General features: G+C 38.7%; 1 protein-coding gene across 5 annotated transcripts in view; it reads right to left on the minus strand.

Moving 5' to 3' along the window:
- Positions 1 to 19,543: 19,543 nt before the first annotated feature.
- Positions 19,544 to 21,787, minus strand: part of LOC103190585 (extracellular sulfatase Sulf-2) — a 115,014-nt gene continuing 112,770 nt past the window's right edge. For all 5 annotated transcript variants that reach the window (XM_007911433.2, XM_007911459.2, XM_007911450.2 and 2 more), the window contains one exon: positions 19,544 to 20,899. In XM_007911433.2, the coding sequence (XP_007909624.1) occupies positions 20,869 to 20,899 (31 nt within the window). In that variant the 3' untranslated portion in view covers positions 19,544 to 20,868. The remainder of the gene's footprint in view (positions 20,900 to 21,787) is intronic.

Below are 21,787 nucleotides of genomic sequence, written 5' to 3' on the forward strand. Positions count from 1 at the left end.
ACAGTGGCATAAACTTCTCCTAATGACAGTTTAATTACAGTTCCACCAGTAATGCTTATAATCACAGTTGTGTCAGGCTAGAGTTCAGTTCGCAATTGCCACTTATGAGACAGTGGTATTACTCTTTTACAGAGAATCGCTTCCTTCTAGATATCCACACCAATAGAAAATCTTATCCCCTGTATCCCTCACAGATACCACACATTGTATAACTTAGGCAGAAACTACCCTTGCCCTTATATTGAACTAAGAGAAGCAATAGTTAACAAATATAAAACAGAACCTCAGAAATACATCAGAAGGAATAAAGAAACTTGGATCAAAAACACTGTGAACATCTGAAAATGATAGGATGATTTGCTTTAAAACTAAATTGAAATTGGAGTCATTTGTTCAAACAGAGATGAGGAGGATGAGTGTCATTCAAACACTGCGGTGACTTTTCTCGCTTGGAAACATAATTCTGATGTATTCTCAGCAATGACTTATTGTACCATAAGGAAGATTAAATTCACCTACTTGCACTTGTTTCAAACCATCTTTGCAATTGATATCTAAATTCTTCATCAAAAACTAAGTATATCTCTTCAATCAGGTTTCTCAACCTGAAAAGAGCAAACTCCTTTAACGTAAGGAGATGGATGAATTGTATCAAAATTAACTGTCATTGGAGTCTAATGAGAAGAGGACAAGCAGACCAGTTATTGGGAAAACTAGCGGAAGAATTATTAGTGTTACAGACTCATCCCCATTTGATGAAAAGCTATAATTCTTATGACTAATGTGGTGATGCACTATAATAATTAGAATGCTAGCAACGCATGAACTCAAACCGCACAAACTCTTATTCCACATAGTTAAAAAGGTCCATTTGGAACAGGAAAATTAAGCTCTAGGCCATGTTACTTCCCAGTGTCAGAAACCAACAGGTGAATACCCAGATAACTTCAGATTATCCTGAGATGTTAAGGGCATCTTAATCTACTTACAAATTGTTGAATACATAATTAAGAAAAGGAGAATTATTTCCATTGAAACTGCCAGCAGAACTGGCGAGATGCTGGGAAATCACTTAGTTTACAGGGGGAATTTAAATTGGGGTATTTAAACAGCTTTGTTGTATTTTTTCCTACAAAACGGTTAAATAAAACATATTTCCTTGTAGCTATAAGACTGACCTTGTTTACCTCGAAGCCAAATCCCAACTCTTATCTTCATGCTGAATTAAATTTAACTTGATATTTACGTTTCTCTCAAAGAACATTGTTCACATTGTGGTTGGAGATCATATCTAATCTCTCTTTTAAAAAGCTGTGAGCTTTGGTTCAGTTGACAGCACTTTCACCTCTGGTTGTTGTTATTATTAATTATAATATTAATGCTCTTATTATTATTTATTATCGATAATAATTGTGATTAAAATAACAATAATATCACAAACTTAGATTGATCATTGTAATGGAACTGACTGGCCTTAGTACAGTATATAAAAATGTTTATTGGGAATGCAACTAAAAAGAAATACTTTAATAATAATAATAATAGTCCTTGCATTTGATATAACGCTTTTCATGTCTTCTAGACGTCTCAAAGCGCTTCACAGAATAGACTGTAAAGTGAATTGACCCTATATTTGTGGGTGAAACGCGGCAGCCATTTGCGCACAGCAGTGTCCCACAAACAGCCGTGGATTGAAAATGACCAATTTATTATTGTTTTGTTTTGGAGAGATTTTTTTTTTATTTATTAATTTATTTTACGAATGAAACAGGTCATTGTGTAAGTGGTTAAAGTTAATCAATAAAGCGATGCCTAAGAACAATTGGCAGCCAGAGGTGGTCAAAACCTCCTTCAATTAATAGAAATAAAAATCAATGAAAAACACAACACAAAGCCAGTTAAGACTGATCTATTAAACACTCCCAGATTCCAGTTAAGTACATTACTAATACTGTGCCAAAAAAAATCATTCTTTCTTTCCTGGATGGTTTAATGCTTCTCAATGTATATTGCAATCTGCTGAATGTGTTTAATAAGTCTGTTATCTTGGCTACATCTGTTGGCTCATTTAGTAGCTCTGTCTTCTCTGGGTCAGGCATTTGGGGGTTATAATAAGAATAATAATCCTTGCAATTGATGCAGCACCTTATCACAATAACAACAATCCTTGCATTTGATATAGCGCTTTTCACATCGGGAGGACGTCCCAAAGCGCTTCACAGAACACACTGTAAAGTGAATTGACTGTATATTTGTGGGCGAACGCGGCAGCCAATTGCGCACAGCAGTGTCCCCACAAACAGTCTTGGGTTCACACTCCACCTGAGCTGATAGTCTGAGCATGGTACTGCAGTGCAGTACTCAGTTGCGTGGTCAGAGCTGTCTTTGGGATGAGATTTTAAAGCAAGTTCTTGTCTATCTGTTCAGGTGAGTGTTAAAGGTTCCTGTGACTATTCAGAAAGAGAAAGGAGATTTCTTATGTTTCAATGCGATAAGGCATTTGAAATGCACTAACAAATTAGTACTACAACAACTACAACAGCAGCAACTTGCATTTATATACCATGCTTACGGTCACCTCCTCACTCCTGCTGGCTCCGCCACTGTTAAGTGTTCCAGGACACTATCCTGCATGAGGAGAACAATTCTATAAATGCAAGTTATTGTTATTGTAAAAGACAGGGGAGAAGACTGAAATAGAGTTGATGGAGAAAGCAAGACTGTAGTTTTGGTCTTAGTAACTGTTCATTGCTCAAAGAGAGACCAACCAGTTCAGGGAAAGAGAATCAAGCTGCTCTTTTTCACTTCAAACCTGCATCTGTGAAATCCCCACTTTAAACAAATTCCTACCAAAAATAAAATTGCTTTTGACAAAAAAAAGTTTCGCTCAGCTAATGGTCTAACAGGTTACGTACAGGGTAACTGACACACTCAGGAAGCAACGACCAGAAATACATTTTGCCTCTGTTTTCTTCTCTCATCATAATTACCGTCATATTGCACTGTGTTTTCAAATTGATTTACTTCGGTATTGATTGACTATTCAAGCTGCGGTTACTACACTTTGAATCATAATCATAACCGTCGAACACCAACCACTGACCGAGGATTGTTCCCAGGCAACAGGAATGCATCTCTCTAACTGACTGACAATGATGAGCAGGGAGCAGCGGGAGCTGACTTTCTAGCTTGATTTTCCCTTTCTTCATTGCTACTTACCAGCAACCCGAATAACATCAGTCGAGATTGGGAGATAACACTGTGCGGGAAATCTCCAGCCTTAAGTCTCGTTACTCTGTATCAAAGAGCGAGACCACAGTCACTTGATGCACGATCAAGTCTTTCTTTCCCACTGAAAGCCTTTAAAAATGATTCGTGGTGAATTGTATGTAATATTCCTGGCCTTTAAATTATATCAGCAGTCGGCACTTAGAGAATCATAGAAGTTTACAGCACAGGAGGCCATTTGATCCATTGAGTCTGCATCAGGTCTGAGAGCAATATGTTCATTCAATCTTACTGGCCTGTCTTAATCCCATAAGCTTTCAAGCCTCTGTCTTTCACAGAACTTGGTGTGTCCATAGACTACATTCTGAGTTTTAAGCAAAGAGATGGGTTAGGGTTGATAAACTAAATTAACCCCTTTTATACCCCCATTCGTACTGGAGGATTTATATTTCCCACACTCTCTTTCGTTGAAACTTTCTTTCTGCTAAACAGAAGGTTGGGCACTGAAGATTGATGCGGGTGTATCATCAGTTTTCAACAGGTCAATCCACAATGTAAAAATTGCAATAAAAAGGGAGGTGGGAGCAACGAATGAGTAAAGTCTATAGTGGCTCAGATATCTAACAATTGAAAGTTGGCACAGTTGAATATAATGCAAACCCTTAATGCCCAGTGCATTGGGACGTCCTCCCGACATGAAAGGTGCTATATGGATGCAATTTATTGTTGTTGTTATTTCAATTGAATCCTGTAGCCAGAATTTAAGATCCAAGATTTTGCAGGCATAAAAATTCCTCTTTAAAAAATTCAACACTTAACTCTCGCGCAGTATTCAAGCCAATTCTAAGTAAAGAAGTAGGGTGTTGGATTTGCAAAAACAACTGCAAATTACATTTGTATAGCGCCTTTCATGTCGACAGGACATCCCAAGGCATTGCTTTGTTTGCAAGATACACGCTCATTTTCAGAACGTCAAAGCCGGACTTATTAAATGGAGCATGAAAAATGGTCAAATGTTTGTAATGCAATAAAAATTGCAGGAAGCACTCTGACATTTCGTTCTTAGGCAGTGCTAATGAGAACTGTTTGCTGTCCTTTGAAGTAAAAAGGGCACCATTTTCAATAGATACTCCAGTCATTTGTTTCCCATAGAAGGTCCTTTGTTTACCTATTTATAACAAAACACATAGTAGTCGGAGGTCATGATGTATTCTCTGGGTCCATCTCAGAGAATGGATTTAAAGAGGCACATCATTTTTCATTCACTGTATGTGCACAATCTCTGTTTCTGCACCTGGTAGGCATTGTTCACGGATTCACTTGATTCAAGCCTCTTTTTAGCTTTCCTGCTTTGTAAACTCTTCGTAGAAATGCATTGGTTTGGATTCACATTTCACCTCAGAGGGAATCTCACAGCACATCATGGCATTTACTGTAAAATGTAGTCACTGTGTATTTTGTAAGTGAACTCAGCAGCCAATTTGCACACCACAATGTCCCACAAGCAGCCATCAAGTCCATAACCAATTTGGCGGATTGTTGGCCAGGACACCAGGAGAAACTCTAAATACACCAACTACTACATTATTCCCATGAGAATTGGACTTACGCCAAATACACCTTTTCTGCAATAATGTTTTGGAGCTTGCCTTTTGTTACCTGCCTGGTACAGTATTAACCTTCTGATTTCCTTTGACCTTCAGTGTAAACCTCTGAAAACATTGCTAATTGTTTAATTAAACCGAGGAATAGATCTCACATCATGATCATGTGCATTGAACGGTAAACAATGAAATCCACGCTTAAAACACAAGAAGAGGGCAATAATATGATGGGATCAAAGATTACCTTTAAAAAGTAATTTAAATACACTTAAAAATGCCTTTACTTTGTCCAAGATGATAGATGGTGTTCATGGCAATCAATCGCTCCTTAACCAGTTCAGCTGTGATTCATAGCAATAAAATTAGCATGTTACATTTGACAAAACGTAAGCAATGCTTGTTTAAACACTTGTTGCTTCTCAAGAATTATACCTTAGTTGAACCATCGTATAAACCTGAAACAGTGCGATGTGCAAAAAACAAATTGCATTGATTCTAAAATCAAATACACAGTCATTACAATGAAGTTGAAGTGTTTCAAGACATTTTGACAATCTGATGAGGTGTTGCTTCAAATGCAATAATTGTTACTATTATAAATACCAGTTACTACTTCCTGCTCCCTTCAGTGTAAATACCTGCACGAATTTGCAGCATTTTTGGTTTACAGTCACTTAGAGAATTTTTCACTATAAACTCACACCGCCAAAGCTTATAGGCCAGCGGAGAATGCAATCTTCTTGCTGCCAAGGTAGATACACAATTAGGGAGACTCCAAGAGAGAAAATAAAGTTTACAAGAAGGCAGCACTATTGTTTTTTTTCTCTCAGGACCTGTCGGAATGCATGAAAATAAGGTGTCCAGGGTTAGAGCTATTCCAAGGAGTCAATGGTCTTATCTTAAAGGTAGCAATATTCTATCAGGGACCGATTGTGTAGTCATTATAATGGCTGTAGTAGCTGCAATTCTCAATAGGAGCGATTGTGGATGGCTTAATGAAGTATAACCCAGTGAAAGAACTCAGAAAATGCACATAGTGAATATAATAAATAATTACTGCTACTACATTGTTGGAGGTGTCAGCCTGGCTCAGTTGGTAGCTAGGCTGTGAATCCTCTCACTTGTTGGTTTCTGAACTGTGTCCACTTATTCTTTTTCTCTCCCTCTCTCCTCGCCGTGCAGGTGATAACTGATGGTAAGAATAATAATAATAATAATAATCCTTGCATTTGATATAGCGCTTTTCACGTCGGGAGGACGTCCCAAAGCGCTTCACAGAACAGACTGTAAAGTGAACTGACTGTATATTTGTGGGCGAACGCGGCAGCCAATTGCGCACAGCAATGTCCCACAAACAGTCATACGGATTGAAAATGACCAATTTTTTTATTATTGTTTTGTTTTTTTGGAGGGATTATTATTAGGCGTGTGGAGTAAGGAAACTTGCCCAAGGTTTCGCCCTGCCTGGAATTGAACTCAGGTCTCTCACTTGCAAAGCGAGTGCTCTAACCACTGAGCTACAGGACTCCACGAGAATGTACAATCCCTGGAACAGATGCAGTAGGTTTTAAATTGTTGTTTGAGCTGAGGCCTGAATGGGCTGCCTTGCAGCATGTAGCCTTCATGTTATTTATTTGCTAACCTACTGCTTTGGTCAAAAACTTTTGATCTCACAATACCAAGCCGAGGGTTCAATGCAAACTCAGTAAAGATGGGTAAGGAAATCTAACCTGACTTACTTTAGCTATGGATTCACTAGGTAAAAGGAGTTTCATCAATGCTTTAGAGTTTATCTAAGGCACAAATGCATTTTTGTGTAAATATATAACAGCAACAACTTCCATTTATATACCATCCTTCACACTGGGTGGGGTCATATATATTCTGAGCTTCATGATTGTAACTAATGCAAATCTTTAATCACACTGTTTCAGATTCAAAGCATGAATCATATCATTGCTATCTTAGTTAAAAAGATCAAAGGCTCGGTTTCGATGATGAAGGCCCTTCAGCCCATTTGATCTCATCGTTCGATAAACCCTCCACCCACAGGATCACTGATGATTGTCTGAAAATGAAGATGTGAAAGTTTTGAGTATGTGCTTTATATAGGAGAGGGATTCAATTTATTTAGGTCTTCTATATTAGTGGTAATTATGAATTTGTTAGTGGTAATCATGAATTGGCGATCTGCCAATCGACTAACAAGCGGGTTCCTACTTACTGCTAGATAAATAGAGGTGTATGTGTGTGTGGCGTAAGGAAACTTGCCTAAGGTTTCGCCCCGACCTGACCTGCCCGGGAATCAAATCGAACCTGGGTTCCTCTCCCTTGCAAGGCGAGCGAGCTAACCACTGCGCTAAGGGAATCCACATATAACACACACAGCGTATAAAACACACGCACACAGCGAAGATGGAAATCAAAGGCTTTTTGCAAATGATACCCAATGTTTCCCAAATGCAAAATGAATTGTTATTGAAATTGCCGGTGGTTTTCAAACAAACTGATGAATCATTCAGCAGACATTATGTCGAGTGAGTTTTATTTTTATTTTGTATGGCCTCTTAAATATTGTAATGCAAATTATGGCTTCCTACAAGCAGCACAAAGTACCATCCATTTATTAATTAGTGTTATTATTCATGTTAATCGATCAGGATAGTTTACATTTAAAATATTTAAGATCAGATGTGGGCATTCTGAAAGCTGTTATTGTTCCTAACAATTTTTTCTATTAGTTTTCTGGACTTATAAGTTATATAAAATCCTGAAACAAAGGTACATAATGGATCTGGTAGTTCTTGATCTTATCCAAATTGAATGAATTGAAACCCATCAGCTTCAGACCTGTTCTGTTTTTTTCTGGGAGGTAAAGTTTGTACATTTTATTAAATATCACTTCAGTTTCATCTTAGATCATTAGCTTCACTTTCCTGATATGATTCTACACTCTTACTCACATAGGTAAATATACAGGATGAAAATGGTGATAAAAACAAAAAAGCTTCTCAGTAATAATAATCTTTAGATTTGAATATAGCGCTTTTCAAGTTAGTAGGACATCTCAAAGCACTTTACAGGATTTTCTGGAGATTGTAGAGACTGTATATTTTGCAGGCAAATGCGGCAGCCAATTTATGAACAGTAATATCCCCCAACCAGCCAATGAAGTGAAAGAACAATTTTATTTCCAGACTTGTTGACCAGGACACCAGGAGAAAATCCCTTCTCTTTACGACTAGTGCCACGGGACATCTTTAACGTCCAACTGAATGGGCCAACAGGACCTTGGTTTAATGTCTCATCCAAAGAATGGCATCTCTTGCACACATCCCAACAATGCACTGAAGTGTCAGCCTAATCCCAAGTTAATGCACTCTGCCTAAGACGCGCTATATAAATGCAAGTTGTTGTTGATGTGGGCCTTGAACCCACAACCTTGAACCCACAACCTGGCTCCCAACTGAGCCAGGCTGACACATCCGAATTAAGAATAGGGATGTAAAGCGATACCGCTTAAAAGTGCTTTTTTTTTAGTTCAAAAACTCATTATAGCCATCACTTTCTGCAAATATGCTCTTTAAACTGGTCTCCATGGCAGCTATCATTTTAAATTTGGCTATATTTTTCTCATCCATGTTTCTATCTCAGGTTAAATCTTCGCATGTCAGATCACATGAACGAAAGAACCTCTGAAATAAAATAAAACTCTGTTTGTTTATCTATCCAAACTTAAAAAAAGGATTAATAGAATTTATAGTGTGTACTTAGTTCATTGGAGATTTGCTGGTGGGTGCTCATTAATAGCATGTCAGAAGGATTCAATAGCTTTAAATCAATCTTATCTTTTCCATTGGATACAAATGGGCATTGCACTTATTACACTCAAGCAACTGGAGAGAGACATTGACTTACAGATTTCAGAATCCCCAATAAAGCTGTTGTTAAATTATAAAGGACAAAACCCAGATGAGTACTCACTGATCTTGAACACAGAAAGCAATTTAGGAGGTAATAATACTTCTAAAATGAAAACTGATAACAACTTGTAGAAAAAAAGCCTCTGTGGCCGTGTTATTCCTTTGAAACCGTTTACAAAACAGCAAAATGTAAAATATAACATTATATAACAATACAACAGCAAAAGAGGATAACTTTTCATTGCTTTCAGAGTGTGTGAAATAACTTGTTCGAATTTTGCAGAATATCTTTTCAAAATCTTAAGTACTGTTTGTTTTCACAATTTAGATATTTGATTATGTTCCCTTTATGCTCCAGGCCATGAACATAAAGCAAAGAAATTGTAATATGCGATTTGGTTGTATACAAATAACAGTAAGACTTATTTGGCTGACATGATTGTGTTTCTACAATCTTCTATGACTGTGTTAAAATTAATACTGTGAATGATAATATAAACTTTGTGACCCCATCTCCCCCACTATCGCCCGACTCCACTGGCTCCCTATCCTTCAGAGGTTCCAGTTCAAGATCCTGGTCCTCACATACAAAGCCCTCCATGGCCTCACCCCACCCTACCTCTGCCACCTCCTGACCCCCGACCCACCCGCCCCACCATTGGCGGGAGAGCCTTCAGCCACTCTGCCCCCAATCTCTGGAATTCCATTCCCCAGTCACTCCGCCTCGCCCCCTCCTTAGCCTCCTTCAAGTCCCGCCTCAAGACCCTCCTCTTCAACCATGCCATCGGCCACCCCCCTTTCCCTCCCCTCCCTTACCCCCCCAACCCCAGCTCAGGTCTGAAATGCTGTACTCTGTCCAGCTCCTTGGGACGCCCCCCCGACGGGAAAGGCGCTATACAAATGTAATCTTGTTGTTGATGCAATAATAATAATCCTTGCATTTGATACAGCGCTTTTCACGTCTTCGAGACATCTCAAAACGCTTCATAGAATGTACTGTAAAGTTAATTGACTGTATGTTTTTGGGCAATATACGGCAGCCAATTGTGCAAAGCAGCGTCTCATAAACAGTTGTGGATTGAGTGATTATTATTATAATAATAATAGCAGTTAATATAATAATTATTAACAATTATTATTGTTTTTTTTAAGGATTATTATCCCCGGAAAAAAGATCCACCAATTGACTTAATAACCGGGAATAGAACCCAGATCTCTTCCTTGCACTATGATTTCATTGAGGTTGCTGCAAATAGTGGTAAGATTATTTTGCCCTAAGAGCTTCAAGGTCCACTTAACTATGTGCAGACCACTTCTACAGCACTGTAGCTTTACACTGCCAAATCTTTGACTGATTTAAACAAAGGAAAAGGAATAGTCTTTAAAAGTAACCAAGGTAACCGATAATATTTTTAATCTGGGTCTCTTAAGTATCAAAATATTGCAATTCTTATTTTATGCAATAGAATTATGTATAAAACCCAAATAATTATGCTGGGCCGAACTGCAATTATTGATGTATTTAAGTGCCCCGAGCTGCTACAACAACAACAACTTGCATTCACGTAGTTCCCTTCACAGGTTCATCTGGGCAAGTTTCCTTATTTCACACGCCTCTGTTTACCGAGCAGTAAGTAGGAACCCGGTTGTTAGTCAATTGTCGGATTGCTTTTCCAGGGGATAATAATTTCTTCTTCTTCAAAAAATTGGTCACTTCAATCCACGACTGTTTATGGGACTCTGCTGTGTGCAATTGGCTGCCGTGTTTCACCTACACCTATACAGTCAATTCACTTTACAGTATATACTGTGGAGAGCTTTGAGACATCTTAAAGATGTGATAAGGCGCTATATCAAATGCAAGGATTATTATTATTATCCTTGAAGAACTGTTCTGTTTTCCGATTGGGGAGGAATGAGAAAGGAATATGTGCAGGAAGAGTTTTGGTGCAAAATAAGCGTGGATGAACAAAGGCCAGTATATCTGTCAACACTCAGGCATGGTACAGTAACTCATCACATTTTTAAATGTATTGCTAATGGAAGAGCATGATGACAGAAGCTTGGATGCATGACCCAAATGAATTGCACGGTTCTTTAAAAACATGCTCTTGGATTTATTTGATCAGTGTCAAACTTTCCTCTTGATGTATTTCGGAAGTTGAATGTGACAAATGAGCACCGGATTCCCTCCAGGATGCCTTCTGGATATTTCTGCTCTGTACCATTTATTATCAGCAATTAATTACATACTCAACCACTCCTGCAGATATATTTACTTTGTGATGTGGGCTGTCCCGGATGGCAGGTAACTTTCGGTCTCAAACGTTCGCATTCCCAGGATCATTGATTCAGTGCAAGTCCCTAAATATATCTAAAAAGGGCATTAGCCTTCCTTCATCAGTACATCTCTTGAGCTTTGAGCATATATTATGTTCAACTTGTTTAGTACATTTACCGACCTGTGTCTTTATCAAGTAAAAATCCCATTATAAATTCACGTCGTCTGTAAATAGCACTGTATTTACTGAACTCACAAGAGGGAAAAAAAAAGCAACAGAGTGAGGTTGGCCAATTTTATCCTTGATTGGAAGGTGAAGAGTGAAAATAGCAGCGAAATGGAACTTCTATTTCTATCTCACAATATTATTTCTACAGCCTTGAATGCAGCCCTTTGCACTCACATTCTCTGTCAAACAATTATGAATACTGATTTGTGAAGAGAGGGATTGAAACTCCACTGTATTTATGAAACAACTTCAGTGTCCTGGAGTAATGCTAATAGCTTTTTCTCTTCATTGCTAACTTTACTGCTTGTCTTGAAAAAAAACCCTCAAATAACTGGATCAAACCTGACTGCAAGGTTGTTTTGAGTCACCATTCTTACATACACATACTTGGTTAAGGCATGAATATGTATTGGAAACTTAATAATCCATCCTGTAAACAAATTATTGGTAATGATGCAGCACGAGCCCGTACTCACATATGATTTATCAGTCACCGAAACTAACGAGATGATGAACAATTCAGCATTTCTCTGGCATAGAGCAGCAGTGAGGCAACCCCATTTAGGAAGGTTTAACAAGGTGCATTTGACTCTACATCAAATTTGACTCTACATCAAATGCATTAAGAAAATAAAAGCCGAGAGCATCTTTGGAACCAAAGTTCACATAAAATCCAGTCGACAGAGACTATCAAAGATATAAATAGATCAATAGAACCGTCAGAAGATGAGACAATAAAATACAAACTGATAATTAAATGGAAAGTAGGTCCTTCAGGGCTTAACATGGCCTAACAGGGTGTAACAGGGCCTAACAAGGCATATGCTTAAAAGCAATGTCACAGAGAGGGTAGGTGACTAATAGGATGTCAGTAGCAATATTGTTAAGTGCAATATTTGGAAATCACAAGTTCGTATTACAGCATCAAGCTTCCCATCACAGTCTTCCCATCATAGCATCAAACTATTTTCTAATAAGTGCCAGTGTCCTGGCCTCAACTACTCTTGCTGGCAATGTGTTCTAGTTGTTAATTACCCTCTGGGTACAGAAAAACTTCCTGTTGAAATTGGCCTTTGCAACTATAAACTCATGTCCTTTTGTTCTTTTGTCTTGGTGCATCCTAAAGTATTATCATGGGTTTACCTCTTCAATCCTACTTAATATTTTATTATACCCCTGCAAGGACCCCTGTGAAATCTGTCTTTTCAAGACTAAGTGTTTGTTTGCTGTTTATTTTCTGTAATTTAAAACAATTGTGAAACTGTTCATCTTTGTGAGAGGTCGTGTCACGATGGTGCAACGTTATCCACAGCACAAAGCATGTCCAAAACAAGTCGAGTATAATCTCAAATGTTTGTAGCATAATTGCCCTAGATGTGCAAAAACAAAATTCTATTTGTCTAGTGCCTTTCATGTTAGGAGGATGTCCCAAGGCGCTGGACAATCAGTGTCTCAGCCCCGAGCTGGGGATCATGATCAGAGAGGATGGGAGGTGGGGGAGGGTGACCGATTGCTCGGTCGAAGAGGAAGGTCTTAAGACGGATCTTAAGGAAGTAAGGGAGGTGGAGGGACTGCGGGCTGGGGGCAGAATGGCTGAATGCCCACCCACCAATGGTGAGGCGGGGGACGTGCAGCAGGCTGAGTGGAGGGAGCGGGCGGGTTGGTAGGGGGTTAGGAAGGAGGTTGTGAGTAATTTTAGTTATTACATTTATTTTCAATAGGAAGTGTGTTAAGTGCTTAAAATGTTCCCGTTCTGTTTCCTGGATGAAAGAATCCTCAGAAACACCCTTTCCCCACAGTAATCTCCGAGATGTTGATTGATTAAGCCAAATATGGACAGCTGAACAATAACACTCAGAAAATAGTATTTGAGTCAATAATGCAAATATGCATTGAGGAAGAAATATTAGAGCACCTTAGTGAATAAAAGAAAGCATATGAAACTGTACCTACATAATATCCTCTGAACAGTATTCCCAAAACTATTTCCTTTGGTGCAATAAATATAGTTTATTCTAATAACATTGTATGATGTATTATAGTTATAGTTTTGAAGGTGGTGATTTGTACTATGCCGAGCAGGAAAGTTTTCAAAAGAATGGACAGCAAATCCCCGACCAATCTTATTAACAATACAATAAGCTGCCAAACATGGAATAGGTTTCTGCTGTATTCGAATTAAGTAAATGGGTTCTCCAATTCAGGGAATCGTTTTCCAGGGTTTTGAGATGAATGAACGGTGGGGTTCGATTCAGAACGAGACAAAATAAAAAGCAAGCAGCAACTCACTTACAGGGCTTAGAAACACAACGTGGAAATGTCTTACTTTCAGATATTTATCTGGTGCACATATACAATAGGATATTTTTATATAATTGAAATAATAAAAAAAATTGGAGTTGAGGTACAGATCCACCATGATCTAATGGAATGGCGGAACAGGCTCGCGTGGCTGAATGGCCTACTCCTATACTCCTACAATAGTTATCCTGAGTTTTGTGCATTGCTTAAGGACATATCTATTGCCATAAACCTCATAGAAGCAATCAATGCTTCATTGATCTTGAAGAAACATTAAGAGAGCTGGCAAATATGTTAACAACCGGTAATAAAAATGAATCAACAGTCAAACCTGCTTCGACGACATTCCCCACGTACATCATTCAGATTCATTTCATTTAAAAAAAAACAGGTGCAGGCTATTATGGAAAGAAAAAAATAGAATATTTGAGCTAAATACTTTCTGGTAACAAATAAGTGTTGGGAAACAGACGGTTCATACATATTTTTGCCTGCGTGAATACTACTAACCAGTAGATGGCAACAATACACATGCTTTTGAACATTTAAACAAAAGAAAGAGCAAGTTTGTTTTCAAAACTCTACTTGACCAGAGTAACATCACAGAGACATTGAGAGCATCAAGCAGAGGGAAAAGGAGGGAAGTGACTGTAGGCTCAGTCGAAGATAGCTTTTGAAGATACAGTAGTTAAATGGATGGATAGACAGGCAGGCGGACAGATGGATGCATGGATAGAGAGGGAGCAAGGCAAAAAGGTTCATGGGTGGGAGGGTGATGGGATACTAGAGCGTGGGGGCATAGCAGCTGAAGGCTGATGGTGGGACAGAGGGGAAGTTTTCAGGGCGGAGAGAGCTAAGGAGGTGTGAGGGTGTGAAGCATGTGGCAGACCAGGGTTCTGCTGCACTTGTAAACGTGTGACTCCAAGCGTGAATCGCAATGGTACGTTTCTCAAGTTATCCAAGTGTTAGGTCACTAAAATCATGTGGCAAGAACCGCAATTATGTGGGGAGACTGTAAAGGTCAGCGTGGTGATCGTATAGCGTCTAAGGTAAAGCGTGCTGGGTTGCATTTAAAAATAGGTCGAAGAAGACAACGTAACAAGTGAATGTGACTTCTAATTTTATCTGTCTGCCTCGTTCATTTGAACTGAAAAAAAATTCAGCATGGTTGTCATAGCAATGTTTAATTATAAAATAGAGCAGAAAATGCTATTTTCTGATATCTCGGTTACAGCGAGCCAGACAACCAATGCTCAACTGTATTTTTAAAGTAAATCCTCTGAACTAACAGCATGTTTTTTTAACAGCCTAATGAGTGCCTTATTGAACCCAAGGATCCAAGAGTTCATTGTCCCAAGCTTATACATATTAGTTTATTATTCAAATTATTCCCACCTTTGAGGGTTCCAGCGGATGGTACCAACAATTCAGTGGATGACGTGTCAGTTGGCAGCACTCACACCTCTGAGTCAGCTCTGCGTCAGTACTTTGAACTTACCTATTCTAGGCTGACTCTCCAATGCTTGGGTGGGGGGGGACATTTTGTGTGTCAGCGTGACTCTGTTGGTAACACTCTTGCCACTCAGTCAGAAGATTGTGGGTTCAAGACCCACATCTGGTCTTGAAGTTGTATAGTCTTAGGCTGTGGGGGGGTGGGGGATTAGCATCGTTGGAGGTGCTGGCTTTCCGATGAGGCCCAAGTCTGCCTGTTCAGGTGACGTTAAAGATCCCATGGTACTGTTTGAAAAGTGAAAGGAGATTCTCCTGCTGTCTTGGCCAACAATCCCCCGAATAAAATTGGGCGTTCACTTCATGGCTGTTAAGGGGACATTGTCGCGCATAAATTGGCTCCCGAGGTCACACCACAAAACACACAGTAAATCCTGTGAAGCGATTTGGGACGTCCTCCCGACGTGAAAGGCGCCATGTCATATGTAAGGATATATTTACAGTAAAATACTACGATAAACTTCGAGACTTCCACCTGTCGTGAATATGTAGTAACTGGGTGCAGTACATATCATTTTTTTCTCTATATAGAAAGAAATAACTTCAAAGCAATACTAAAATCTGAATTGGGTTTTAATAAAAATGTCATGGCACGTTTAAGAGAAAATAAAAAAGTTATTGGAAAATATCTTCACTGATGTGAATCAAGATACCATGAAAGGATTTGCACACGCACAGTTACTCTGCCCTCAGGTGGCAGCAAGGAGTTACTGATAGATATGTCACTTTTTCTTCATTGTTACAAAGCGATTCTCTGATTAACTTTGGCAAAACAACACTATCAGCACAGAACATTCCACAAGAAGAGAGTGGACGGGGTGGAGTTTCATTAAAGTCGTAAAAAGAACAACAAGAATAATAAACCCTGTATTTGCTGCAGCGCCTTTCACATCTAGATCTCAAAGTGTTTCGCTGCATTTTTTTTTGTAAAGTGTAGTGACTGTAATTTGTAGGGAAAAGCAGCAGTCAATTGTGTCGTCTCACACAGAGCCATGGAGTAAATAATCCATTTTATCAGGGAAGGGTGTTGTTGGCCAGGACAACAACTCCACTATTTGAACAAAGATAAGCGTTTCTCTTGGTTTTTGGCCAATTAAGAGATGATTGACACTTTCTAGATAGTCTGAGTGATAAAGCTAATGGAACACAAATATTTTACTGAAGTTAAGATCATGTGGTTTTCTTCGGCTTACGTAAAAGATTATTATCTTTGGTTTCACAACTGACTTTGCCCTGCCCGACTACGAAATGAGGTAGTAATTATTCTAACTACTTTATTTTGCCTCAAGTAATGAGGCGACATAATCAACCATAACATAAGTGCAATGTAAGTCAATGTTAAGGTTGACTCATGAATTCCAAAGCTTCAGAACCCAGACTTTTAGGCAACAAGCCTTCCGTGTGCTAAAGTTCTGTTTCATCTTATGAGGGCCACTTCCACTCGGGTCGAGGTACACACTCTTTCCTTAGTATTTCAGAGTGTCAGGAATTTGGCGTTATCTCAAATACGGTCTCTATTGCAATCGGTTTGTTATTTTAAGAACTTATAAAAGAGCTGCTTCAAAGTTAAGACCGAATTCAACAAATTGCCAAATTCAGGCGCTCTGAAACGTTACTTAAAGAGAGTAAAAATCTGGACCTAAGTGAAATTTCCCCCCACACGTTTTGACACATTCTGTTCACGTGGCTTCTCTAGCGAAGTGAAGTAAGTAGCTGAAAGTCAATGTAATTCTATATAAATGTAATTTTGTTGTTGTTAATGCACAAGAATCAAATTCCCAAGGAGTTTGTATTCGAAAACTCTGTAACTCTGCATGAAATGTGCAGATGAGCAGGAGCCATGCGAGTTGGTACTACTTTATAATTGTGAGTTGCTTTAGGAAACAATAAAAAGCAATAATAGTTCTTTAAAACCTAAAGACGTCAACCCTAGGTAGAATCATAGAATCGTACAGCACAAAAAGAGGCCATTCTGCCCATCGAGTTTGTACCGGCTCTTTGAATAGAGCAATTAATGTCAGTCCCACTCCCCAGTACCTTGCCCCATAACCCTGCAAACCCGTCCTCCTCAAATACCGTCCTCCGCGTTTTTAAAAGTAGTTATGGAATCGGCCTCCACCACCCTTTCAGGCCGAGCTTATGAGAGCTTACATCTTTGCTCTTGGACCCAGTCATTGAAGGTTTCTTCTGTGCCACTGAAAAAGGCCATGTCAATCAGCAAACATTAACAAAAGGTTTGGATGTGGACTGCATGATGTGCTTTGTTCTTAAACCAGATAACACAAGCTAGCAGTGCCCAGAGCCAAAACACGAGAGTCTTTCAAGGTAATAATCAAAGTTATTCAGTTATATTTGAAGCCATAAGACCGGGATTCGATCCCAAGTCAAGTCATTTGTTTGATGAGTGATCATATTTTTCAGATCGTCTTCTTTTCTGAACCCCCAAACGATCATTAGAACTTCTGAGGAATGTCTGTCCTTTGAAGCTATTTATTTTTAGTGTTTTTTTCAGAGGTGTATTCTAGGTGGCTACCGAGACATAACTGGAGTGAGTCGAGAATTGAATAAAATTGTAATTGTACTATTTTGAATGCAGCAGAAGTGTAACTTTAATCCTCAATATATTAAATATAATTTAATTCCGTAATCCGTTTCTACAGACTGCAGAACAGTACGATTAAGGGCTTGGAGGTACAAAGACTATAGACACTTTTTTTTATTTTGGAACACATCACAGTAAAATTTTAATATTTTTTTTTTAAAAAATCGGTTTTGTAAGTATTGATGCCTGCGATAAAGAAGGATTTCATCAGTGCTAATGTAACAGACTGCCTCAACATTACTGAGAAAATTACAGTTACAAAAACCAAACATTCCATTCTCCTGTAAGGAATTAATAATTCATTAAAACCACAGCCTTAGGCAGACAAATACTTGTAGCAATATTACTTACACAACTGAGTCTGACACAAAAATTATCTTTTTGAAATCCTTTTATGTCCACAAGAAACGTTAAACGACAAATGTTTACAGCAGGCTATTTAAGATTTTAAATCAAACCATTCATCTATAGTGCAGCCCCCTCAATAAGTCATTTGAAAGGGATGTGGTAATTAGCTCAAATGACTTTGCGATAGTGCATGTATCCTAACTAAAGACAGAGCAAAGCTATTCAGTTCTTTACAATCTGGAGTGAACAGACAAGCAGGTGCTTCCCCATGATCTGCTCAGCTATATTTTCCCTTGTATGAACTGTAAAATGTTGTCTTGAAAATGACCCAGTGTTTCACTTGGCTTTCAATCCTTTCCTTTTGCTTTAATTGCATTTGATCAATGGGCTTTCGTTTAAAGACTGAACATTTTCTGTTCAAAAAAAAATTCTGAAGTGAGCAAGTTGTGAGATGTACAAAATGAACCAAAGCTTAATCTTTTTTTAAAAAAGTCTTATTGTGCAAGTCCACGTAGAAAAGTCCCATGGTGTTTGTAGGTAAACTGTTTTTTTTTTAGAAGTTATTAATTGACTGACTCTATACCCAGACTCATCCGATCAGGATATTCTGTGCTGTGTTGATATCACACGTTTCACAGTGATTCACCAGAGGTTTGATGCTAATTTGCCTCAAACAGTGCAGTGTAAGTTAGAACTGAACCAAACAGATGTGCACTGGAACATTGCTTTTTCTCACTCTCTCAAGGAGGCAAATTCTCAAGCAATTCGGCTGGTTCCACTGCAGTGCAAATACGCACTGGCGTAAGTTTCAACCTGGCTCTGCCCCTCTCTATTCCCTTGGAAGCTCTCGTTCATTTCAATAAATAGTCCCAAGAACATTTGAGCACTAAGGGGAGCACCTGAACAGAACACCAATACGAGGCGACATGACATGGAACCATACCATGCACTGGAAGGGAAGTGAATTTGTTTCTCGCAGTATAAACGGTGCATTTAAAGTCCCAGTGCAATACACAGAGTGAGACATCTTGACACAGATTGGGTGTGTCGTGTGCAGTTTAAACAATCTGATAATTTAGTGGTGGAAGATTCAGATGGTGGTGAGCAGTCATAGCTATGGTTTGTAAAAAAATACTTCTAAATCTTAGTTTGATCAGATGGTGAGAACACAAAGACTTTGTGAGAGAATCTCTATGAATTTGTTTGGCAGCTTTGAGACTCAGCTTCAGCCAACTACCACTATTGATGTCTATGTTAGCGAATTGTAAGACACCAATGTTTCATTTCTAGGACATCTAATGTTACTTCTGATAGCACCTTTGGTTTTGAAATTGCATTGATAATGCATTCGGTGCTACATTTGCTAAACAGCAGGAAAAAAAAAAGCATTTAATACTATCAATCTAAATCTGTTTTTATATATATATAATATACTTATTTTAGGAAAATCATATTTTTTTTAAAAAGCAGTTTCTTTATAAATAATGTATGTGTCATACTTTTTTTTTGTTTCCCCCCCCCCTCCGTGGGGCAAAGGAATAATTATTTTAATCAAAATAATGTCTTTCTTTCACAAGTGAGGAAATGATGTGCTTTGACATGGAGCTTTTTGTCTTTACTTTGTGTCTGTACAAAGGAAAAGATGTTCCAACACTGTGCAATGGAGAAGGTTCCTATAAAGGTTCTGTTATATTAGAATAAACCTATTTTCTGAATAAGGCATTGTCAGTAGCTGGTTGAATTCCAAACTGGTGCAACTAAAAAGCAGATCCCCGTACAGCATTAAATAATGCCTAAATCAATCAAATGACGGGAATTTTAATGGTGACTTGTGTTTTTTTTTTTTTTGGCGACTGTGTTTGCACGTACAGCCCTAGTAACCTGCCACTCCAGATTGTACCGACTTACATTCTAAATCACTCGAATAAAACTTCCATCGATGGACAGACAATAAAAGGAGATATTTACAAGTCGTGATCCTACATATTATACAGAAGAAGACAGTGTTTCTCTAGTTGTTGTGAATCTTGAAGCTGACTAGAAACAATGATGGCTAATGCTGGACGGATTGCAAGACCCTGAGACAACACAGAAATCCTCAGAAGAACGATCAGAATGACCGGGAGAGGGAGAGGGAGAGTGAGGGTGAGGGGGAGAGGGAGGGAGGGAGGGTGTTCAATAACATTTATTGTCCTCTGTTAAAGTGTTTTCTTTCCTTGCACTTAAACTCACACACAGTCACGTTGTTTGTATTCCACGAGGTCTTCGTGGCTCCAAACAAACAACTCCATCGGATTCTTCTGATTCTTGATTTTGAATTTTTGTCCCAGTGTCTCTTGAACTTTGATCAACCTTATCCTTGTAATTGTTGCACGAGTTCCCTCCCCTCCCCTCCCAGCCCTCTCCCCCATCAGATAAGTTAAATATATTTGACTGGTTATTGGCATTTCTTGTGCTCCCTGTTGCTGCAGCAAAGTATGTCCTCCTGCCCCCACCCCAGCTCATACTGAATCGTTATTCAGGTCCTCGATGGCAACAGAGTCCATTTTTAAAACTGGTGTTTTTTTTTTATTATGGACAAAGTAAAGAAATGTTCTGAGTTACAGCCACTGGGACGAGCAACCAGACTCTCCCTCGTCATCCCTGGAAGATGATTTATTGGTATCTATTCAAATTTCCCAACAGTGCAAACATTCTATCTACATCAGCCCAATTGTTCATCCAGTCTTCAAGGCTAACATTGAAATTTAGCTGATAATCACATAGGTTTTCATCTCGTCTGTACAAAGGTTCAAGTTGTTGCCAGTTGATGCCCTCCAGTGAGATCTGGGCTCCCCAGGTGTCTAGCCTTCCCATCCTTCCCACAGTTGTCCCCTGAAACAAAAATACGAGTAGACTTTTGCAACATAATGCTTCCATTGGCTCATCTATCTAAATAGCCTGTCACCCTTTTTGATGGCTTTCAGGAATAAACTGCACAATTCTTGGGAAAAAAACATTTTCTGTACTTCAAGTGGACTAATAAACCAAAGAACAGCATGATATAGACCCATGCAATTGTGTTCTTGTAGAATCCTGGCTTTAAGATGTCCCAGTCTATTGTTTTAATGTAAATTTAAATATCTGATCAGACTGCAAATTGAAAAAAAAATGTCCCCCCCCTCTGAGCTCCAGCGTATTACTGTTAAACAGTCTGCACACAAGGAACCTGGAGGTTGTGTGATTTGAAGCAAAGAGAACAGAAAGCTGTGGACCCCAGAAAAATAAAGCCAATGCAAAATGCAGCACAGCAATAGGTTTTCCCCAACGCAAGGATGAATCAACCGTAAAGAATAACTATCCCTGTTACAATCCCGTTGCACTTTCGTGCTCTTAATCCTGTCAGTTTTGGTGAATTTATTTCCCCCCCACACAAGCAAACAAATTCACTATTAGAATAAGATTTGAAACAGCTCAAAGTTTTTTTCCCCCAATGGTTATACATAACCAGCAAAGTCAAAAGCAAACAGAAGCCAGAACCAAATAAGAAGCTTTAAACATGTAACACAGAAAAAAAACTGTTAGTGAAGGATAAGAGAAAAAAATTGCATGCAAAATCTAATAGCGGTTCAAAATAAATCCAAATTCACACATCTCTTCATTTACATGCTTATTGTGTTAATTCCAATGATTAAAAAGGCAGGAATCATTTATGTTTGAGTTCCCCACATGGGAATAAAACTATAGCGATTGATTAATTTATTCATTTGAAAAAATATGCAG

Source organism: Callorhinchus milii, unplaced genomic scaffold (assembly GCF_018977255.1).
Source record: "Callorhinchus milii isolate IMCB2004 unplaced genomic scaffold, IMCB_Cmil_1.0 Scaffold18, whole genome shotgun sequence".
Lineage (NCBI taxonomy): Eukaryota > Metazoa > Chordata > Chondrichthyes > Chimaeriformes > Callorhinchidae > Callorhinchus > Callorhinchus milii.